Consider the following 25,960-nt stretch of genomic DNA (forward strand, 5'->3'; position numbering starts at 1 on the left):
GCAGTGGAACAAATTACTGCTAACATTACCGAAAGCGATCGGGGATGCATAAACGGACATGTTCCCGAAACCTCAATGGCACGAACTACCACAATGCGTGCGTATACCCCGTCGCTCACAAACCCCCTGTGATCTGCGAGCCACAGATTCTGTTTTTCCGAAGCGATGAGCGCGTGCGAATGAAGATAAACTATAATTTTTCACGTGATCAATTAGATCGTGTCGATCGGGGACGGACAAATCGCGATACGATAGCGAAGGGTGAGCAATGAGGCACATGGAGGATGCCGGAGGAGAGAGAAAACAAATCGACGTTGAGGGCGTCGGAAACTGAGAGATAAATATATGAGATCTATCATGCTCAAGACCCCGATCTTCTACGTCGGTGCGAAATGTACAACTCGACTTCCGCAAGGTTACCACAAATGCGATAATATCTTTAACTCGATTTTTTTTGAGTGAGAATCCAAGTGCAGTAGAAGATAGAATTTGAAACCGCGCGAAACGAAAATCTATCTGATAAATAATTGAAGAGTCAAGGAAATGTAAAATCGTAAAATCTTTCAATCCGTTTTATTCCTTTTATTATTTACCCTAATAGTTTCTCGAAAGCCGATCCTTTGCTTAACTTTTGGAATCAGTAGTTACGATCACTGATTCTTCGTACAAGTTTTTATCGGTGAAGAAATAATAATGTCCAATATCATGCAATTTAATCCATGCAATATATGTGATATTTTGTACTAAACAATACTTCGTACTTGGATGATATCGAATATATTTTTGCATGATCATATCTCTCGGGTGCTTGGTATCAAATATTTTTTTAATATTTAGCGGGCAATCGGAATTTTCCTAGAATTGTAATTCGCATCACGTTACTTGCTACGTTAATTACAAAAACAAAACGTTTATCGGCTGCGGTTACAAAGCCACTAAGCCCCGGCAATAAAAATGTCTCCTGGGCGGCTTCATGCTTTGGTCAAAGTGCAGCTGCGGCACTAAACCGTACGTGCACTTAAAAGCGACGCTTAAAGAGAGCAAAGGGATGCCGACTAAAAAGGCCAGGAAGCTCTCGGTGCAAAAAAGTGGGATAAATTGGGGCAACTGCTCGTAACGTTCCCTACATCGTATCGACAACGTGCAACGAATACGTGCACGATCAGCCGTGTCTATGTGAATGACATATAACACACCAAGGATAAACCACGTCAAAGGATCTAACTTTTTAGAGAATACTACCAGGCAATCGCGTAGGTCATTACTCTTTGACCATATACCGCGGTCTAACTTTTTCTACATGCAGGTGAAACGGCATAGATATTCTTGCTGTCTTATACATTCTTTTCCTTGATGTTTACCCAATAATACTTTCAATTGATATTAACAGTATTATATTATATTATATTTTTGCGTCTTGAGTATTTCTCTTTCTCTCTCTCTCTTCATCTTTTGATTCAGGATCGATTAACAATATTAATCAATTAAGTAAAAAAAACTGCCAAGATTAGCAAAAAAAGAAAAAAATATGATTAAATACGGTTAAGTTTTGATGCCTAATTATATATTCTATGAATATTTAAATACATTTTCCAATACCTCAAACTGCGCGCCGAACACTGTTGAAAACCGCATCATTATTATTAAATTGACGATTAATTTAATTTGTGATATTATTACAAATTTGTGATATTTCCAGCTTTAATTTAGGACTGCGTATAAAGTATTGGAAAATGTATTTAAATATTCAAATAGATATATTATTAGGCATCAACATTTAGTCTCGACTGCATTTGGCGCTTCTTTTCTTAATTGGTTTATTCATATAAATGATCTAATTTAACTCGAGGATGTTTCTATATAATGAATTTCTAATGAATTTTGTAATCTCAGATCATGAAATCTCGTCTTTTCATTTTTATTAGATGTAGATCTTTGACCTTGCTGTATTTTGAATTTTGGAATCTTTTCGTTTTTTTACTCGAGTCGTAGAATCTTTGAAGCTTTGTACCGTCGGATGTATGAACTTTAAAAGCGGTAGGTTATTCTCTTGAAATCTATTCCGCCGAAAGTGCTCGCTTCAATTTAAATGTCACCAACCGGGAAATATCGTGGAAATTTTTGCGTTCGCTAAAACGAGAGGAAACTGGGGAAAGGCTCTCCCCATTCAGCCTCGGCTATTCTCTCTTCGCCCGATATTCGGTATGCATAATCTAAGGATATCCACCTATAATCCTCCGACGAAAAGCACTTCGTTGGCCGACCACCAACGGGAGAAATGAGAATAATTTATATTCAAGTAGATGCACCCCCTCAGGCCCTGGTCTTTGGATTGGATTTGTGTTTTGTCCCCGTGTGGTCAGACATTAACGTTGCCATGGCACAGAATCATTTCAGTCTAGAATTTACGTACCGAACATTTAAGTCATCCGCACTAATCTTCGTTTTCAGTCATTAAGGTCATTTCAAGATATTATCTCTCTGGGTTGTGTTCTCTCTCTCGAGAGAGTGAGTTATGTACCTGTGTTTGTATGTGTACGCACATTGCATATATTGAAACTGACTATTTGCACACAGCGGAAAGTGAACGTTTAGTAAAATTTAAATATTGAAGTTTCCACTACAGTGGCGACACATTTTTACAGCTTTATTAATAAACATTTACGCGAACTTTTTTATTTAACAAACAAAAAACAAATGAAATCAACAATTTACAGGTGAAATAGAGGTTAATCTGCAACAACTGCAATACATTTAGCTATAATTTTTTTATCAAAACTGCGGATAAGAAAATAAACTGACAATCTCATTGTCAGACAAACTTGTATTGTGTATTTTTGATATTCTTGAATTTCTAAATTGGAATAACTATAGTTGATTCGCATTCGGAAAGAATTCGTATATAGATAAAAGAACTGACGATAGCTCTGAGGGACATCCTGCATGTACCATTAAAAGTATCACGAAAACATGTACGATTACATGTTTTCTCGATGCTTTCAATAGCAACGTATCTTTGTAAAAAGCGGCATCCGTTAACCCAACATCAGCTCGTTCTACATGAACGCGCTAATAGGAAACGCGTTGCCGAATCGATCGCGAAGCGCATAACGAAATCTACAAGCGCAATGCTTTTAATATGTCAAAGCGTAGCGGAACAGTAACGACGGGTATCGCCTTTCAAAGGGTTCAGTCGCCGTAACAAACGCATTATTGCCGTTGTAGTTGCACTGAATAATACAGATAAATTATATCCCGATTGAGCACCTATATTATTAGTGCTCTTTCCTCTGTCTTCTTTTCTCATTTCATTGTTCTTTTGTCTAACAATTTATTGATGACTATTGCATTTGTTCCCATTGCAACTACTTGTATTAAAAATACATTAGTTAACGAACATAAAATTAAATGGAAAACCATGCCATTTTTCATTTTAATATGCTTGCGGTTTATCATTAGATTTGTTATGAAAATTAATGCGCCATAAATCATTCTATGCCATGTTTCTTTTTAAAGCAAAAATATTACTTTCCCAGGATTTCAAAATGTCCCAAAATTTCTTAAAGAACTCAATGCTATCAGGAAATTTGTAACATTTGTAATTCAAACTATGATGTTCAATAATAAAATTAGTTTTTGATAAAAATTATTTTAATAATTTTAACTTTCTTGAATGTATATTTTTGTCTACTAAACGAATCCGCTTTTTAAATTTGACTACCATGTCACTATTTAAAAAAAAAAAAATTGTTCAAAAGGACAAAACACAAAGGAGAAGGTTTTACAACTTCTTTTACGTTAATTCTAAAATATTTTACTTCATAAGCTTTGTCAATAATTCCCATAAAATAGAATAAATGAACTTGAAAATGCGTAAAATACAAGAAAAAATATTGATGAATAGGTATGATAGATCTCCGATATAGTTCTTACGCGATTTCAAGATTTTTGAGATTTTTTGGGGACAATCTCTTTTACAATAAAAACTGTCAAAAAAATCAAACAAACTTAAAGAAAAATATGTTTTTGAGAACAAGTAGAATTCTTGAATGAAGTAAATAAATAATGATAAAAGAAATATAAAGGAATATGAGTGACAAACTTTCCATATTTAATCTCACACAATTCCAAGATATTTCGGGGATGATCATTTCAATATAGAAGCTACAGAAAAAATGAATCAAACGAATTCAAAGAAATACGTTTTTATGAACGAGTAGAATTCTTGGATAATGTAAATAATAATACAGGACCACTAAATAAAAGAAGTATTTTGTTCCGGTTTTCTACATATCCTGACGTGCTAAAACTGAATCCATTGCGCGAAAATTCGTATTACGTCATGTTTATGAGACACATATTAATAAAGATCCAAAATCACACAATTTACATCGCAAATAAAATAACGCATAAATTCTTATCTATAAATTCTTATCTACGTAGAACCACAACCATAAACAATAAACCAAGTAAATTAAATAAAGTTACTTGAACCCTCAATCCCTAAATCCCAAACCCCAAAACTCATATATCCCTGGAGACAACAAGATCTCAAAATGATCCGGACAGTGTAGCTTTATGATTAAGAGAAATAGCAGATACTAGCAAAATCAGAAGTAATTTAATGAAACAATGTCTAACCATTCATAAATATCTGAAAAAACACGATAAAAAATACGATAAAAATATTTCATCTCAAGAATAAAGAAAGCTTCACACAGCTCGAACTGTTGAACAAGAATGAAACGGAATCGCTGAGATCGAGAATAAACACAAAAACTTTTTTTGTTTTCTATCTTACAGGTTTTAATTGACTTTTACTTTTTTTCCTGTTTTTTGAAATAAATTTACTAAAAAATAAGATTATATTTTCTAGAATTACAAATGTAAAAGAAATTGTGAAAGATAAGTCTTTTTTTGAAAGTCAATCACTTCACGAAAAATGACATATGTCATATATATGTACAGTTTTTAAGAAAGTTTGATCTTGCGCGAGCAATATTTAGAATATGAAACGCATCTTGATTTGCTCTAAAGTACAAAAATCCATGTAAAAATCCATGTAAAATGGAAACTTAAAAATGGTTATTCCTGGATCAAATCATTTTTGACAAAAACCATTTCAGAGCGTTATGGAATGAAATGAATAGAAGAATAAAACGCCTTGGATAAAAGAATAAAACGATCGATCGATGATGGACCCAAAAACCCACCTTATTGATCCTTTTCCTTTTCAATACTCCCATGATATTGTATAGCATCGACAACAAATTCTCTTTCTAAACTTCATTAATGTCACGCGAAAGTATGAACTTTGGTGCTAAAGTGTATTTCATTTCGTTTCGATATGATATTTCTTTTTTGAGATTTAGCAATTTGAAAACTGCTGTTTTTCCTGTGTAACAGCTACAAGAAAAAGATATTTTAATCCATTATAATTCTTCTGTTAATGCAAAATTTTTCATTTTTTTACTACCGTGTTTCACAAGATTCTCGCAAAAAATGAGAACGAGATAAAGTTTGCATAAAACTGTTCTTTGTTGCTTGAAGAGTAGTGTTTTTGAGGTGTATTACAAGGGAATTTACATGAAGATATAAAAAATTTAGTGTTTAAAATTTGATATACTCATTTATTGATAGAGAAATTAATACTGCGAAAGATAATTAATTATATAAAAAGTATATAAGTGGTTTTGTACTTATATAATATAATTGGGGGGAGGGGAGGGGGTTCACATATTAAATTAAAAAGCAATATGAAATTTACGAGATACAATGTAGCTATTTTCAAACTGTTGTGTCTCAAAAACGAAAAGTTATATCGAAACAAAACAAAATTCATTTTAAAATTGAAGGTAGATACTTTCGCTTAGCATTAATGAAATTAAAAAAAATTTGTTGCTGATACTACAACATTACGAAAATCCTTAAAATCGTTCTTTGCCTCTTTCGTGCCATTTCTTTTCAAAATTAGAATGATAGTGAAATTTGGAAAATGGATTTTTTTCATGTTTAGCATATAAAACTTTTAGGAACAATTATGTTCGTTCAGACAATGTTATTAAAGTATAAATTCAGAGATGAATGTAATTAACAAATTTACAGAAAGGAAAAATGAATTTTCTTAAAATTAGTTTAACCATTTAAAGGGGTAAGAGAGAATGCGAAACGCATAGGCCACCATATATATATCAGTGGCAAATCCTGAGACGGCGTGCTTGGGAACGGTAGAATCTTGTTTCTGCTCTTATTCGAGTGGCTAATTAAATCTGAGATATTGTGCCGAGCGTAAAATTACTACTCGCAACGATGTCTGAGAATGAATAAGGAGCACTCTGAATGGCGGAGAAATTCGTCTCTGAAAACCCTTCCATGTTGAACGCGCTCGAATTTCACGAGCGAGAGCGAACGCATTCGCCCATTGATTATAGTAACACAATTACGCGTTTGTATAGAAACCAGTTTTAGGAAAACAGCTCGAAGATTGCAAAATTTCAGGTGGCTTCGTTGTAATGCGTATAATTAATTAACTTTTTAGTCAAGCGTAGCAATTAACCCATTATATATAACACCAAAGAATACAGTATTGTAATACAAATTGTAAAGACGTACAGAGTTTCGTAAATTTAGTGATCCTAGATTTGCTGGTAGCAAAGAAACAAAGGATTAAAAGTTTATAGAATAAGATGACATGAAAATTAAAAGATTTAATATATAACAGAATCATAGAATTCTATGACAAAACTTCTCAATTAAATTAACAAGTAAAATTTCCACATAGTTTAAAATTAATAGGATTGATCATCGGTGTCTTGAAAATTGATTTAAAAATTATAAATAAACTATTTACAATTTTTATCAATTTCTATCAATAAAATTATAATTTCTATCAATCTTATTCAGGAAAGTTTGTCATAAAATGCAAAATTATCTATTCAAATATAGTCTTCTGTCCTTATTAACTTCAATATGAAACGATCAATCAGTTGAGTTATTAATTGAGTTTATAATTTTAATTATAATTTTTCATTAATTTGAAATTCTCTTGCGTCGACTTCTTCTATCGTTGTTGTCTCATCGAGATATGAGTTTACGACGAAATGAGACCAGGAACGGTCTCACTTTATGTCTGCATGCGACAGTGCCTATTTAGCTTGGATTGTATGGTGAAAACAAGAAGGCGTCGTGGAGAGAAGAGGCAAGTGGCAGGAGAAAAGAGGGCAAGGATTTGTTTCGCGAATCTCTGGCCTAAAACGGGACACAAATACAACACGAAGGGGAGATATGCAAAGTGGCGAGCGCTTTATGCAAAAGGTCTTCTGCCACCAATTCACTTTCTGCCCGGTTTATCATTCTACGTGCGCCCCCATGACTTCACGCGATAACCCTTTTATTTATTCTCATGAGGCCTCTATGTATAATAACTGTTGTAAACGTTGAATGGATTTTGGCAGTGATATAAGGATAATTGAGAAACTTGTCAGAAGTATGTAAAGGAAACAAATACGAGATGAATGCAATTTAAAGTAAGTACACTGAGAGGAAAAATGGTTGCCATTACTTATGATTTGTAGTCATTTTCAGTGCCAACTATGTGTACATTTTTTTTATAGAACTATGTAATTACACCAGTTTACAAGATTTTATGTAAGAGCGTAGGCTATTATGAAGGCTATTTCTGGGGTAATTTTCGACGTTGAGTTTGAACTTTTCTCTTATTGTATATAAGTATATATGAGTGCAAATGGACTTTAAAAATATTTTTAAAACCTATTCTGGATTTTAAGCAGACATTATCATATAATAAATTATGAAATTTTTAGTTAATTCTATGAATGTCCATTATAAACTTTTTAGATCTGCAAGCATCTGCAAGAGTTTTATGCATCTGAAGAGTTTTAAGCAAAATACGCAAATACAGATAATCAATATTTTTAACATCATGAGTTTAAAAAAACTTAGACTTTTGACAAATCCGCCATTAATTGTCGTCGATACTATTGGTTCGCTTAAAAGTTTCAAAAGTATTGGGTATAAAATATAGTGGGCTGACGTCGCTGCAAAAAGCCGGAAATCGATTCTAGCATGTAGTAAAAATTACAGATAAAAATCAACAAAAAATAATGAGCGACGTATAAAAAAAAAACGAAGTACGATTGCATACGATTTTTTATGAAATAATAGCACAACGTGTGTTCGCTATTCCCGGAAAGATTACGTAGAAGAAGTGTGATTAGCGATTGTTTAAGAGATGGATCCAGTTCGTGTATTGTGAATGCCATTGCAGCTACACTCAATCTGGTTTAACCAGACTATCAAAGCAGCAGATTACGTTTACACACACTTGTATGTTGTACTGCGAGAGTCCTACGCGTGGCAATATGGCGTTTGTTCTCACGTCTCCATTTACGTGGAACGTTGAGCGATAAAATCGAAGATGGAACAATAGTTGAACTAAACTTGATTTGAATAATTTTTAAAAAGATTTTTATAAAGATTGTGAATAAACCTTTAAAATTGCAATGAAATGCTTAAAAATATGATAAGGTTTTTTTACTAATTCTATATATTTTTAAAATTAAAACGTCAAGCGTTAATTTACTAAATTCTCGAATGCTAAAATCCACATCTATTTTTTTTATTTTTATAATCTCCTTAGAAATTTCAATATCTATTTAGAAAAGGAATATTTCTCTCTCTCTCTCTTTGAACATAACTAAGTTTGGAATGTGCGAAAACAAGCAATTTATTAACTGATCCGTACAATTAAACAAAGAGTTCAGGACAGACTTAATCCTTCCGGGTGTAATTATCAATCAAAATGCACTTCTAAAACCTTCCCGACAGTTGCGACAAGACTTCGATATAACGCGCACCGCGCCCGCGCGGTCCGACAATTTTCGTGAAACTTTTCCAATTAAATTTTCGCTGTTCTGGAGAAAAGTAAATGCTGCTCGGAACGGCGAACTCGTTCGGATGCGGATGAGACTTACGACGACGCTCAGTGATTGATGGCTATACCTGTTTACCCCGGTAAGCCGCTTTTTCTCGCTAAATTCCTGCATAAGTACGCAGAGCTCTGCTCGTAAATGCCTTTCACTTCCGGTTACGCCTCTTGTCAACGACACGTTAGACGAACAGGTTTTAGGAGAGGGATTGTGGACCTGCGGCACATGCAGAAGGGATTAGACAGATTGCTGATGGTTAGAGAAAATTGCTGATAACTGATGCTCGGGAAAGAGAAATTTACGTTTATATTTTATAGGATGTATACATATTCTAGCAGAATATATATTATTATATATTTATTGTATTTGTACATTACATTTTTTGCAAATAGTTAAGTATGATTTTTATATATAATATATTTACTTTTAAATAATTAAAATAAATATAAATTATTAAAAAGAGTAATAAATATATTAAATTAATTAAGTAAATAATTGATGACTCCTTATATATAATTGTATATAAAAAATTAAATTGCAAAGGGGGGACTAATATGGAGTCAATGCTGTAACTGGTGCGTAAAATTTTCTCTAAATTATTAAATATAAATAATTTTTAAATAGTGTTAAAATATAATTCCAATAAATAAAGGATTTTTCTTCTTTCTTAATCTTAATTTTCATCAGATAGCATTATAATTAAATCCGCAATTATAATATAATTTTTAACGAGAAAAGATCCATTGTAAATTTATATTACACGATGCGAAATGCTATCGATTCTGTACGGTATCGATACAAAGAACATATTACACATAATTTAAATATAAATTCAAAATGCCATATAGATATAGCGCGAATTTATCGGACAGCGGCGATGCGACGTGCCGGTCTCAGTTGGGCAAGAAAAATTGTGGCTGTCCTGTAGGTAGCATGTAATTAACTCGAACAAGTCCTTTCATGTTTTTTTCTTTTCAGACTCTCCTTTTTTCTTTACGCGTAGCAAGAATTGTCAGAGCAGCAGCGGCGCTGGCAGCCGGCTGACACGGACAAAGACCGCAACGCCGCTGCGCCGCTTTGTTTCACACAAAAGCCCGCGACGCGTCCGGGAGCGAGGAAAAATAATGGGAAAATGTAATAAATCGCGTGATTAATTAACCCACATTTGCCTCCGCGAAACAAACCCGCCAAAGGGTACCTATTCCCGTCCGGATGCACCGTTGCTCGAATGCTATTATTTTATTTATAATAAAGTCAAAAATGCCAGCATAATTTTATTAATAATTAGCAATTTGCACATTAATAAAATGATTGCTTATGATATAGTATGTTTGATATAATAGGTATACTTTTACATATTTATAGGTTGATCGTGTCAGTTAGTTATAAATCAACTTGTCGGGTTTAATTTAAAAAGACCTTTAAGAGAATTTCTTCTTAATTGTTCGATACGTATTTACAGAAAGAGATTTCCTCTCCAGCATATTTTGTATGAACTGAAAGGAAAATAATACCCAACGTGTGAAAAAATAATAAAAAAATCCATTGTATCAATAGACAAACAAAGAAATAAATCGAGATTTGTGTGGTACGCACGAAAGAATTGAGCGGATAAATCGGTAAATGTAACTTTTGTAATACATCCGGCACATCTTAAATTCTATACAACTATTTTCGCTTTATGCAGTAATAAATAACGGTTGTCGATGAAATGCGATTCCGATCGCCTGCGTTGCTATTTTGCCGTGACGAAGTATTACGACAATCTCGTAATTACATCGGCCGTTCGAACAGATGATATAATATAGCGGAGCGTTATTACGGAAAACGCGCTCGCCTCGTTCCGTGCAGATTGATTAATAATACACGGGGATATCCCGGCGCTGTAATTAAATTTGTCAGGCGTGAAATCTATATCGCGCGTTATTCCGATTTTACGCGCGTCGCATAGATCACGCAGAACAACGATCCTTACACAAACTGGTCAGCAACAACACATCCACTGTGTTAGTACCAATGATATACATAATTCTCAGGTATACAGATGGAAAACCCATATTCTCCGTTCTCTAACATTTGCGGTAATGTCATGGGACGTTATCGATGTTATTGATAAATAATGGGACGTTAATAAAATTTTACACGTATTATGAATGTGTAAATTTTCTATTTGAGAAACAAATTATTATATATTATATCGCACCCATGGAAGAATAGGTCTCTTAAAGTGACACTCCCTTATTTCTCAGAAACTAATTACTGCACTTTATTAATACTAATAAAATAATGATACGTTCAGCTAATTAAATAAGTACAAACTCATAATTCACGCATTTGTGGCTTATTTCTATATCAAATCAGCTAAAAACGAATTTCACGAATACGAAAATAAAATTCTTATCGATTTTCTTTTGCAAATTGCGTAGTTTAAATAATAGTGACTATATTATTGATAATATTACGTCATTTTAAATGCTTGTAATTTTCTAAATCAGTTTTATTTATATTATTTATTTTTTCTCTTAGTTTTTTCATAATGCGATTTTAAATTTATTGGGGGTGCAACGTAAATCGTCACACCTGTCTGTAAAACAGATCATGAGCTAACTTAATCTTTATAATGTTGCTTTAGAGTATCAAATAACTGTTGGAGCTGAAAACAATCGTGCACTATTATGGAAAAACTCTTGAAAAACTATCGAGTTACATATCTGCACCTTGCGAAACAGCAAAAAAAAGTAAATATGCACATAATTCAATAAAAATGTTTTATAACAAAGAGTGAAAAGATTCTGGAATATCTTATATACATTCACTTGTAGGTACTTTATTCAGATAATTCCTGTAAAAGAAAAAAAGAATAGGAATACTGCCTACTGTGTCAATTTTCTCATTTTTGCTGACATTTTTTAGTATTTATGTTTTTAAAATTTCACTTTTACCTTTTTGTTTAAGAAATATTGTCTATAAACAAAGTGATATGTCGGTATCGATAACCTTTCTCTACTTTAAAATTAATACAACTTAAAAAATTAATTTTCCTGGAAAGAAAAAAACTTTTTATTTTTCATCGTAACAGAAGATTATTGACTGATCAAATGTCGGCAAAAAAAAAACATTAATAATATCGACCGACGTTTTCGTTTTACGATCCTTAGAAACCATCCTTTTTGAGTTGTATCGGCAATGCGCAAATTGACTCCAGTTTTCTCAAAATACGGGTCAATAGCTATTATGAATCGCAACTTCGATTGAAAGGTCCTGCGGTTCTTTGAGTTCACTATCTTATTTCCATTTGACTTCAAAAGTTCAACTTTTCGTCGCTCACACGCTCCATCAAGGTTCTTCCTTTTCTTCGTTTTATCGGAAAAGTCCCAAGTCTATCTCGTCTCCAAAATAATAAAAGAAATTCCTTTAAAATTCACGAGCCACGCTTTTTCGATCAAAAGCTTCATTTGATGCGAGAGTTTAAGCGCTGGAGAAATTAGAGGGTCTAAGATCTCAAAGACAAGGATCTACGAATTTGGGATTAAGAATCCCAGTACCAGAAAGAAACTGACATATAAAAATATAAAGATATAATTTAACTGAAATCGAAACCGCTTCAAAGAGAGATTTTTTTATCAAGATATTAAATTCACATTCAATAATATTAACGTATGTATCGTTTGGGTCGTTTTTCATTCTTGTTTATTGTACTTAATTGTTTCCATTCTCTTTTTTAAAGAAGTTATTGAATTAAGGACAATTTGCTCACCAGACGTATATTCTAATAAGGATGCTTTTGATAACATTGAGGCGAAGCATTGAGACACGATAAGCGCGGAGTTAATTCGGCCAGGTGTTATCATAGCCAAAATCCGAACTCAAACTGCTCCGGATGCAACGGTTCGTGAATGTTTGACCGCACAATATTTGATACTACGTCCGTAGATATTCCACTTCTAGGATCTAATCGTGGCTCAACCCAGATAATGGTTGACAGGAGAGCTGCAGAACTGTTCGCGATTTGAACGCCCGCAGATTTTGAACGAAACCTGATATAGGAAGTGCATCCAATCTTAAAATGCTTTTAATAGAACAGATTAATTGGCGTATTTATCATATTTGATTTTTGATAGATGCTTAGAAATGAAATATAAATGTATATTATTTTAAATTAATGTACAAACATATTAAAATTTACAAGTTGTTTAAGTACATTATAGTACGCAAAATTTTATGTCATTACTATGATAAATATATAATAAAAATACTTTTAAAATAAAGTTTAAAAAATACATATTAAAATAGGAAACTTCAAGGATTTAGTAGGTCAGGGAAATTGAAATCGCGTATGTAATGTCGAGCGTTAATTAAGTATAAATTGATAGCTTGAAATAGCGTACGTTTAAATACATACATTTATTTAAGTTTTAATTCTTTATTTCAGCTTTGTGTACTTAAATATTGATTCATCATTATTTCAAAGTCATGGAATAATTTTTCTTTAAAGGATGATGTATTCTTTGTCAGCGACGTGACAAATTGGAAAAAATAGCCAGGGATTGCTCGTCAATCCCATTTGAAATTGTATTCACTGACATAGGTGCAAACAAGTGGTAGATTAATATCACGTGACAGTTTAATTGGGGCAGCGTGGATTAAACTGGCAGCGTGGAAGGGTCAGCTGGACATTTTTCATGGCCAAGCCAAATAAATAGGACCATCCGGGTCGGCGGTCCTGACGAGCAGATAAATTCCTGTCACGTCGGCGTCCTGTTCCCATCTCCGAGAGCCTTCTGTCCCATCGATTTATTCCAAAAATTGCAATAAAGTTAGCTCTGATAGCGAAGTGATTTTGGGACACCGAAAAAAAAAGAGGCGCGAAAATTGGTAACTTGCTTTCAATCGCGTTGCATTTGAGCCTCGATTTGTACTATTGATTCGATCAGCTGGTGGAAGAAAGCGAACAATTGATCAGAAAGTCGAGGATCAAGCGACATCACATCGAGAGCAACCCCCGAGGATGCCTCGTCCTTCACCGCGAAGTAATCTCGTCCCTGACGAGAAATGAGGGCGCGAAAAGAAGCGAAGGGAATTCGAGGAAAAATTGAAGAAGGATAATATCCTCCACATCCATTCTAGAGGTCGCAGTTACGCGAGAAGGTACGAGGCATCCGTGGAAGCCGGTTAAGTTCGTCCTTATTGTTCCGCGAATTGGATTCGGCCGACTTAGACAGGAGGCTTCCTGGAAAATGTTGCGGCCGTATCGTCGCATTGCTTGGTTAAAGATATCTTCGATCGTCGCTTAGAGACTCTTTCACAGAAAGGTACTTACCTCTTACTTTTCTACAAGCTTTCGCAGTCGTTGTGCGCTAACAAACTTATGTGAATCCTTTGGTATTTACGCTAATTCGCCTATCTAGTGTGCATTCAAAGGAAATTTGCGTGTTTAAGTCCTTAAATGGGATTTTCAAGCTCTTCCACTTTGCTGAATTTTGGAGTCATGCATTTCTACCTTACACTTAAACTTGATGAGGAACTTTATGTAAAATCCTTAAATTAATTCTTTATTACGTATTACGTATTATATATTACGTATTACAAGATTATTTGGGTCTCGAATGTCTAATTGGATGGCTAATTGAATTCTCTGAGAGAATAAAACTAAATCAGAGAACTTTAAAAAAAAAATTTCGATATATCTTGGTTTATCGCTTGAAAATTTAATTTTAAATTTCAAGCAAAATGAAGAAATCTCAAACTTTTACTCTTATGGCTTTCATCTTTTAGTCAAGACTGTTCCCTGCATTTATTCTCTTCAATCTTTGCAAATGCTTCAACTTTTTGTGAACTTTTCTTATTGACTAATATATTTTATTTGCGTTTCAATCACTTATACGATCTGTTATTATTTCTTATAGAAATGTCGATTTGTAACTCTATAACGTTATCTAGTTCTATCTCGAAGGGTCACTCGGATCCCCTAGGTGGTCTTCCGACGTTCCTTCCGTTTCCGGGAGAAACGACCATGGTGCAACAAACAACCCACAGGTTATTTGTCTTCGTTCAGTATACCGAGGAAAGCGGGCCAGGAGAAGGGTGGGTGAGTAAGAGGGAGAATGAAACATGGAAGGGATGAGAGGGTTATGAAGAGAATTCGCGAACGCAGCCGCAGCTGCGTCGCACTTTCGAAAAAGCTCCTGCCAGGGATTTCGTCTCGCGTTTAGTCTCGCGAAGAGACATGGAATTTCACCCCCGTCCCAAGAGAATTTTTCATTTAGCCCGCATTATTTATACGCACGCTTTGGCTACCTCCCAGAATTTTCCGTGAATGTTTCATGCGGAAATTAACGTGCCGCGTCTGCATCTTCTGAAAATGAAACTGCTTGTCCTGAGGATTTTGCTGAATGTTGCATTATGAAACCATTCCAGGTCCAAAAATAGATGTTATTTATTTCCATGAAATTTATTCTTGACCTAAATGTCTAAGTAGAACATTTTTGTCTGTGATTTAGAAGTATCTAGATTTAGTTTTTAATTTACAAATGTAAGAGAATCATTTTATAAATGAATATTATAAAAAGTTACACAATTTTATTAATTAAATTGGTACATTAATATTTTTAATAGCATTTCAAGTAATTCTTTGTCGTCATTAATTTTTCAAATGAGTTTGCACTTGATAAATATATTTTTTGATCCATTTGCTTATAGCTTTTTAATTATTAAATTAAACTTTTGCATCTATCCGGAATAAGTAAATATTTCTCTTTTGTTTGTTGACTCTTAATTATAACTTTACATATTTATTTAATATTTACGAGCGAATCAAATTTCAGAAGTTACACAATTTTATCAATAAAATTGATTCATTGATATCTTTAATAATATTTCAAGCTTCGTTGTTATTTAATTTTTTAATTAAATAAATTTACACGTATTTAATAAATATATTCATTTATTCGTTTTGTTTAGCCCTTTAATTATACGCTCCAGCACGCAAATTCTCTCTAAAGTATCGCAGTATATGTTCCGAAGTTTTTTTTGCTCTGAACACGACGTGGAGCAGAATTTGCGTAACACATCAGAATTTTGAGCAAATTGGAGTGGAATGGGCAAAAACCGCACTTCAATTTATTATTATACTCCAATTTACTAAAAATTCTGATGTACTACATCTATTTTAATGAATGGTATCATATGTGTTGAGAGTGAAAAAATCTTCAGGTATGTATTATAGTATTTTGAAGAAAAAAAGTGATTTTTTTATTTAACTGCATAATTATACAGAAAGTTTAAAATCCAAATAGTCATAACTTGATAAAAATAATAAGTACGATAATAAATCGTACGATAATAAATTCAAATTTATTTGAAAGATCTTGAATTGTATTTTTAGTTGCCATAGATTTATAAACGATTCTTTTTCTGTAAAATGAAATACTGAAAATGGCTGAAAATTTCATTTTTGGCCCATTTCACTAAAAATTTTGACGTAAATTCTGCCAATGGCATTCGTCAACGGTGTTCAGCATGAAAAAATCTTTGAGGTATATGTACTGTGGCACTTCGAAAAGAAAAAAAAGTGACTTTTCGTCAAACTGCGTTATTAAATCTTTGCACTATTCTGTGAAGGGATAAATAAATATTTCTTTTCTTGTCAGTTAATCTTCTTCTTAATGTTATTCAATTTTTTAATTAAATTACACGTACTTAAATATATTCATTTATTCGTTTTATTTAGCCTTTTAATTATACTTCCCAGCACGCAAATTCTCTTCAAAGTATCGTAAATAACTTAAGCCATTAAGGACCGATGGTTGATTTTTCGATCAAAAAAAATAGGTCAACTTTTTATATCGCTTTTATATCGCCAATGGTCGCAAAATCGACCATTCTCCCTTCCTCTGCTCCCAACAATCAATCCCAGGGTGAAAATTTTTGGCAAGTAGGCTCCTTAAGGGCTACTAGCTTGTCATTAAAAAGATTTTAAATTTTAAGAAAAAAGTTTGTCTCTGTCCTTGATGAATTAATTATAACCTTACATAATTATTTAATACTATGTAATATTACGTAACATTTATAAGCCAATCAAATTTTAAAAGAATTAAAATGATGGATTATTGCTTTTGAGAAGCATCCGAGAGATAAACGGAATTTCAATAAATCGCTTGAAGGCTGCTACAAGCGTACAATGCATTTGTATACACACTCGCCGGGAGCATAGTGGCGATCTTTCGATCGATCGATTGGAAAGTGGAACTGGTATTGGATGGCGGCCTCTTGGGTCTTCTTCGCCAGCATCAGTCACGAAACGCCGTTTTCTGGCTAGTCAATTTTGCGGCATTGTACGAGAAATATGGCGGAAATGGAGTTCTTCCGTTGCGTTCCGGGCTCTACGAGATACACAGTCCCTTTTCTTCCCGTCAATCTCGTAAGAAAGCACCACGTCGTGAATAGCTTTCCGATGCTCGCACACGCTGCCATGTCTTCCTGTGCCTGTCATCCTGTCGTAGTGCATTCTCTTTTAGATGCACCTGCGTTATTCTAACATCTACTGACTGCTGCTGGACCGTCCAGCTATAAATTGTTGTTAAAGTGAAAAGAATAAAAATTAAATATACACAAAATATTACAGCATTAATAAAATATGGAGAATGTACATAACGATAAAAAAAGGAAATAATTGCTTTAATAAACTATAAAATTTTAGATTTTTCTCTTCGCATCTGTATATATCTGCTACTCTGAAAATGAAGCTCCTCACGATCTCATTAACTTAACTCGCAAAAATGAGACGGGAACCGCCTAAGAAATTAATCCAAACAAAAAACTCTTCACATCCAATAATCCGCTTTGAAAATGAAAGACCTTGCTTAGAAATTCTTAAACTGTTTTATCCTTAATTTCCTATATTCTTATATTAATTATATACTTATATTAATTAGATATAGAATTATCAAGTTATTTTGAGTAAAGTTAAGTTACCATGTTATTAAATTAATAGATACAGCTTGTGTCAAATGATAGGATTAAATCCTATTCCGTAGGTTCCAAGCTTTCAAGAATCTTATCATGTACACGTTGGAATCGTATCGTTCTCGCCCGAATTAACTAGCAAACGTATCGTTAACTACGATGCTACATAGTGTAACCGTTATTAGTTGCTTTGAATATAGTTACTGGGGATGCTAAACGAGTCTACAGGACAGTACATTGTCCAACCAAGACCTCGACTTATGCCGGTCGCATTTATGTTTGCCACCGAAGTTGGCAACTGGTATCCGCCGACCAGAGACTATTTGAGTTTACCAAGTAGTAATAATTGTTCACCAGCATTGTCTAGACGATAACGGCATTCCGCTATCGCTAAAATAGTCAGTTGTAACCCTGTAGAAAGAGTTGACCTTTTCAAGGATAGTCTCTTGATGTAATCAAATTCCAGTCTTGTATTTTCTTTTCTCGACGTGTTTCTTGCTCAAGAATCCACGCTGCAACGAATTTACGTTATACTGATATTGTAAGCAGCAATGGCATGATAAGATTAAAAGATCTTAAATTAAGATTAGTTTTTGTAATTAGCCGTGAATATGATATAACTTCCGCATTTTTAAATAAAAATACGATTATCACAAAATATTAAATACGTTTAAAAGTATATTGATGTATGAATTTATTTACATTCATATAAATCATTTGGATAAAATATGACAGGTATTTTTGTAATATTAATTGCATCGTGAAAATAATAATATACGTTAATTTTTACAAATTCTGAAATGGTACAGCTTCTACAAAAATTTAAATAAATAAATAATTTAAAATTATTAAAGTATAAAATTTTTTTTTCTAATTAATTTTTCATTAATTTTTATTAAAAATTTTATCACATCAATTTTAACTTCAATTAGCTTGAAAATTTTGAAAAAGATTCCTTGAATTTTTTTCTTGTTTTCCTTCTCCTCTTCTCGTCTAATTAAATGTTTAGCCCATGTTGGGTTTAATCCCAGTACGTTACAATATACATGGAAAAAAAAGTAAAGAAGACAGGAGAGAAAGCAAGAGTATAAGAATGAATTGTAAAGACGAGGTAGAAGAATGAGAGGGAGGGAGGGAGGGAGGGAGGGAGAGAGAGAGAGAGAAAGGGAGAGAAGGAGGGAGGGAGGGAGGGAGGGAGAGAGAGAGAGAGAGGGAGAGAGAGAGAGAGAGAGAGAGAGAGAGAGAGAGAGAGAGAGAGAGAGAGAGAGAGAGAGAGAGAGAGAGAGAGAGAGTGGAGGGAACAGAGAAAATAGAGGAACAGTAAGAGAAACAGTTTAAAACAGTAAATAATGATAATTGATATTATAAAGTTATGTTAAAATACAAACTTAATAGCGAATTAATTAAGATCAACTAAAATTCAATTTAGAAATAAGTCGAATAGTAAAAATTGGATTTAAAGTTACAAAAGTTGAAAGCAGTGAGAAAATATGTTGTTTATGAAATAAATATGCAAAAACATATTATGTAAATTGAATCAGTTTATAGAGCAGGTTTCTGCATATTTATTTTACAAACAATATACTTCTTCAACTTTAAATCCATTGTTTTAAACTTTTGTAACTTTGCATTTATTGTTACTATTCATTTTATTTGTAAATAGAATTTTAATTTATCTTAATTAATTGTTATTACAAATTTTTTAGAGCATATAGTTTTTAAGATAATATTAACATTTATATGATTATAATTCATTTTTCCTCCAGTTATGTGTATTTTACTTATCTTTTAATTTGTTATTCTCTTTATAATAATTAATTTATTTTTAAGTGTAGAAATATAAAAAGTAATCTCAAAATGAATACAAAATATTTTAGAGTATCTTGTAAAATATTGAATCTTTACCTTAGCTTTAATATGCGTATGCAATTGTGTTTTGATTTTGAATCGCAAACTGATTCAACATCGATTCTATTTGAAAATTAATTAGCTAATTATTAACAAAGAGCTATAATGAGTCACTCAATTCTATACAATATCCTCAGCTGATTTGACAATTTATTAATGACCTGATTTAGTAATCTAGTTGACTGCCATATGATTATCATAATCTGATATTAATAATATATATTATTATAACCCATGCTTTATGTAAATTTCTCTTGCTCTTTATAAATAATAATTTATAGCCAAGTAATAGTAAATTATAATTATTAAAATATACATTTGCCTTCAGTAAATATATTATTATTAATTTTAATCTTAATATATTATACAAAGGTTACATTTCTGTATAATTATTAGATAAACAAAGAAATAAATATCATATTAGTTTCAAACTTAAATACAATTGCAAATACATTTGAGAAAAATTTTTTACACTACATTATTGAACAAATGTGTTTGTAAAAATTAATTATGTACATTTTTTTATGTTTCAGGTCACTGCGAGTAAAACTTAAGGGAACTAATATTCAAAATTTAATTAATTATTAAATTGTCGCAGTTGCGCAAAGTTATAGTAGATAGAAAAAAAAAGAAATATAAAATGTTTGCGAATTAAGATTTACAAAATGAGAGACATGATAAGAATTATAACACTGAAGACTAACTTTTTTGAGAATTAATTTATATTTGAACAAGTAAATTGTTATCAATTATTCTTGCTATTATTGAGTGTATAAACAAAATGCTAAAAGACGTTCTGGATTGAGCCTATGCCAACATTGTTCAATTCGAGAGGTCCCAGGAAAGCGAAAGGACTAATCGAAGTCATGACTTACATAAACGGTAAGATTTATAATTTTACAAATCAAACATTATGAAACATGATATAATTATTACAATGATATCAAACATTAGAAAACAGAAGAGAATTATTAATCTCATTACTATTGTTTATAATCAAATTATTACTGTTTTAACAATTTAACTGCCAAATTTGATGTAAAGTTGAAAGATTAATCTTTGTTTTGAATAATATTCTTACAATTTTATTTAAAATAAATTTTTCAAGATATATGTACAATATATCAGAGTAATCAGGAAGCAATTAAGTTTAAACTTTTTGATGTCAGATTTCATTTATATCTTTTGAAAAATATTTTCGCACAACTTTTGATTCGTAAATCAGCAAAATGGATTCGCGGCAAGATGACCGCGTCGTTGATAAGGAAGAGAAATTATCGGGGCGAGTGACGGAGCCGAAACAGCTTATCTCCTTTTTCCCCGCCACGTGGATCACGAGGAAAACGTGGCATCGTTACACAACGTTGAATTTCCTTCTCCTCTCCAGGCCGATAAGTACTGATTTCCATAATGGCTCCACGTACGAGTGCACTCACTTATCCCCTACCCTTTCCAGCACTTCTCTCAACCCCCGACCCACCCCTTCTCACCAACCGTTCATATATATAGTATATACATATATATGTTCCTTCTCTATCCCCTCATAGAAACTTCGAGTCTCCGTAATTTTATCTCATAATGTGAATTCAAGACTCGATAATCGCATCGAGACGTGATTAATTTTTTGATTTACGCTCTCTATGTACGCCAAAACGTTGCGACGTTTTTGTAATAGTGCCAAGAATTTCACTGATGGAGTTCGGAAATATTTCAAGTTTTCAACGCATTCTAGTTAATTAATTTTTTAAAATTATTTAATGGCTGATTGCGATGGATTTTTTATACACATATCTTTACATATTTCTTAAACTCGAAATTAAAATTATTCCCTTCTCTTCATTTATATCCTTAAAATACAATAAATGAATGAATTATCTTTCAAACTGCTTACTTTTCGATTATCTTATTTTAGTACTCATAACATAAAGTAGATTAAATTACTATTTATATATTTTCAATTGTTGATCTTATTACATTTTCCATATTATCATTTCTTATTAGATAGAAATTAAATACTGAATATTAATACTTTTTTTTTATTATAAAATTAATAGTAAATAGATATATTAAAGTGAGTATTTATGTAAAGCTGTAGAGAGATATTAAACAGAGATTAATTAAATTTACTTCAAGATATTTAATTCTGTTAAAATATGGCAAACGTACGATGTCTACAGAAAGTGTTTCTCCGCGCTTATCGAGTCTAAAACTTTCTCCTTCTCGCGCTTATCCATCGCATTCAGCTCTTGTCGCTATTCCCTTCGGCCATTTTACTTTATCTTTCATCAAAGAGATGCAGATGAAACTTTCTGTCGCAAGATTAGAATTCGCTAATAACCGAGGAACGAAAAAGGTGGAGTTACTCGTGTATCCTTGGAGAAAACCATCCTCAGAATATCGATTACCTATCACATTGAGATGTATACTCGGTTATTCGTTCTATTTTCTTTTTTTTTTAATATCATTGTCATTTTCCAATAGAATCGATGTAACCGCGGTGCGTATTAATTAAATATTGATATAGTTAATTGAACGGGCACGTTAAATAAATACGCCACCAAACCAGCAACGAGAACCGCCACGTCCTGGAAATTAAAACTAACAAAAACACGAAATTAATTGATGCGATCGAGCGAGCAATCGCGTGCAAAATAATTCACGATCGCAATAAAGTGCAACTTCAATTGTTTTAACATTACTTATAACAATTTTAAATTGATATTAATTACTATTATTATTGGAATAGTGTTGATGAGAGAATCATTTTGTCGTCTTCTTATTTGTATCGTAGCTTACTATTAACTTCAACTTGTGTCAGTATTAAATTTAGAATCAGTATCAAGTATTATCAGTATCAAATTTAATAAACTTGTGTCATATTAATACAGGATATATTAATATTAAAAGTTAACGACGTTTAAAAAAATAAATTATTTATTTCCGTTCATAGAATTTATTTTTACTGATAGAAAAGATTTTTCCAATGTTATTATTCTTCGATCTATTATAAAATTAGGATCGGTTTATTCATTGCTGAAAGAGGAATATCTTTATCCTTTAAAGTAAATATTTTCAAGTCTAGAATAAAATGATCAAGCTTATTAGTTTCGCGCCAAATACTATGGCTAGCCATTGTGCGTTATAATATTGGATAAAGATTTATTCAAACATAAGATACATAAACTTAAATTTATATATATTACTCTTGTCTCAAGATAATAAGTGAATCTTGTTTAATGGAGGCAGAAGAATAAAAATTATTGATCTCATTTTATAGTAATATTTTATTTTTATAGTAGAGGAGACCGGGGACAACAGTAACATCGTTTATATTTCTAAAACTATAATAGATGCGTGTATATGGCTGTATGATAAAATTCTGTAGACAGATCGGCATTGAATCGTTTGTTACATGCTAGTTCTCGTGGAACATGCATAAGTGCACAAAATCTAAAATATTTTTTTCTTCACAACGAAGGTACAATATATTATCTCAATATGTTTTAATAATTATCTACGTTGATGGTTTGCACATTTGAGTTGCTTTTTATCTAGGTTTTATTTGAAAAATTTACTATAAATCAATAAAATACCATTAGGGAACAATAATAACATCGATGCCTGGAGTCAATTGTAACGTTACAATTGTCCAAACTTACTTGATTTTATTTTAGAATTATTGACAGTACAATGTTATTTGTATTTTTCTTCATAGAATGCTGTTAACGAGAAAACGCAAGACAAATAAGAGAAAAATTATATAAAAGAAGTGTCTTTATACAAACAAACATTTAAAGAGGTTATAAAGGATCGGTTATTTCGTGCAGCTGCAAGAAAAAGTACGACTTATATAGTTGTGTTATGTACTTTTGGCAAATGTGGTACAGTTATCTTCCCTCTATTGTTACAATCGTCCATCCGGGGTTGAGACGTTGTAACAAAATTCCTCACAGTCTTTAAACAAACATAACTTTTTTTCTAGTTACATAAAAAAAATTAAACTGAAGAAAATTTTGTAGTTAAATAAATTCTACGTGTAAAGATATATATTTTTTAAATGTAAATATTATATTTTAACTGTTATAACACTTCAAAATCAAAATGTAACTTCCCAGGTCTCCCCTATGTAAGATTACGATAAGGTTAAGCATTTTAAGAATAATTTTTATCTCGTTATCTCGGAAATCTTTTTTTAGGAGATAGACTATTTATATAAATTGCAATTATTGTGAGTTTTAAAACAGTTTTGTTGATAGTAAGAACAAAATGCTGTAAATAAATAATTATTAAGCATTAATTTTTATTAATAATATTTAATAATATCACCAAGTATTAATTCTAAAAATAAAGACATAAAATTGGAGTATTTGATATGCGCAATTTATAATCAATGAATCTTTGAAGCTCTATGTGTAATATTTTCAGAGAAATCTATTGGGATGAGGGAGACTCGACGGCGTTGTAATTAATCGTGCAGGCGTAAATGAGAGACGATCGTTGCGGGACGCGGAGGTGATCCATAGATCGTGTCGGGCGCGATCAGTTGCGGTAGCGCAGGCGAGGCGGGGGAGGGTGGCAAGATGGAACTCTTCCTGATCCTCGTTTGCCTGATCGCGCCACCCGCCCTCTCGCTCTCCATCAAGAGTAAGCTCAACCCACGGATCGTCCAGACGCGCTACGGCGAGGTGCAGGGCATCACGAGGTCCTTCGAGTATGCCAAATTCCTCAAGCCGATTGACGTATACCTCGGAATACCCTACGCCACACCGCCAGTCGGTAGTAACCGCTTTTCCCCAACGAGAGCACCGAGTCCTTGGGAAGGAGTCAGGTAAAACGAAGATCTTATCTTCTTTGAAGATAAGAAACGGCATCGTTTTAATCGTGGTGACGATTTAATTATACAATAGATTCAGTTCCTAATTATGGATCGAGTTACAAAGTTAAATACTTTACAGATATACATATAAATAAATAGTTACATGAATATTGTTTTTCGAAACTTTGAGGTTTTCTTTTATTATAAACTATGCAGAAAAGTCATGTCAAGGGTAATCAATTTTTATTTTTATGTGTAAAGTCGGTCCATCTCTCTTTCCAGTTAAAAGCAAATACTTTCAAATTTTATAACAAGCATGATCTTCTCGAAATACTTCAGATGCCGCGCAATCTTCTTAACTCGAAGTGTCTGAGAATATCGCAGAATATACAACATTCTAAAATTATGCCGAGATATTCCTTGGCAAATCTTTCGAATGCCGATGTTACATCGCTATCAAATCTATTTACAATTACATAACTATCAAAAATATTTTTAATTTTTTAATAAAAAGTAGTAGCAATGTTGAATTGATTTATTTTTATTTGATTTAATGAGAAAAATATTATAATTATTTATTTAATTAATGTCAGAAATTAATGCAGAAGAAGGTACTGCATATATTTTCAAGCTATCAATTTAGATATAATATTATGTTATAGTTAAGATACCTTGCAAGATTACATCTTATAGTTAAGATACCTTGTAGTTTAATGTATATGCGTCCCGAAATATATTCTCGTCGACAATGTTCGTCCTTATTGAACATGGCGACGCGTATTCTATACGAAACTTTGAGTTTACCATTCAGTTCGTTGTAACGCACGAACGATTTCCGATTTCCTCTGCAGATTATCGGACTCGGTGGGTCCAGTCTGCCCCCAAAAGCTGCCGGACATCGCAAACGAACAGGAAGCGCTCGAGCGAATGCCTAAGGGTAGATTAGAGTATCTGAAGAGATTGTTGCCTCATCTGCGTAACCAGAGCGAGGACTGCCTCTATCTGAATATCTACGCACCTGCAATGGGTGAGTGAACGTAAACCCTTTAGCGATTCAATCGCACGAGCAACTTTGTAACCATCATGCGCGATTAGGTCGCTATCTTTTATTATAAATAAAATTTTGAAGTATCTGAATTCCAATAATAAATAAGATAACTAAATAACTCGAATATCACAAAAAACTGATGATGATTTAGTACTCATAATGATTTCCTAGAAGAAAAAGAATCTACAACTCCTATGATGAAACATTAAACTCTTTTTTTCATCCTTTACTTGAAGAAATTCAATTTAATACTGGAAATATTATTTATTTCGAGTA

General features: G+C 32.5%; 2 protein-coding genes across 3 annotated transcripts in view; one reads left to right on the top strand and one right to left on the bottom strand.

Moving 5' to 3' along the window:
* Nlg3 (Neuroligin 3) overlaps window positions 1-25,960 on the bottom strand; it is a 386,793-nt gene that overhangs the window by 291,913 nt on the left and 68,920 nt on the right. The window lies entirely within an intron of this gene.
* Window positions 1-25,960, top strand: part of NLG-4 (neuroligin 4) — a 269,767-nt gene that overhangs the window by 33,947 nt on the left and 209,860 nt on the right. For both annotated transcript variants that reach the window (XM_087415318.1, XM_087415319.1), the window contains exons 2-4: window positions 20,354-20,702; window positions 24,246-24,648; window positions 25,488-25,663. In XM_087415318.1, the coding sequence (XP_087271444.1) occupies window positions 24,401-24,648; window positions 25,488-25,663 (424 nt within the window). In that variant the 5' untranslated portion in view covers window positions 20,354-20,702; window positions 24,246-24,400. The remainder of the gene's footprint in view (window positions 1-20,353; window positions 20,703-24,245; window positions 24,649-25,487; window positions 25,664-25,960) is intronic.

The sequence above is a fragment of the Acromyrmex echinatior genome, chromosome 17 (genome assembly GCF_024713525.1).
Source record: "Acromyrmex echinatior isolate Ae372 chromosome 17, ASM2471352v2, whole genome shotgun sequence".
In the NCBI taxonomy this organism is placed as follows: domain Eukaryota; kingdom Metazoa; phylum Arthropoda; class Insecta; order Hymenoptera; family Formicidae; genus Acromyrmex; species Acromyrmex echinatior.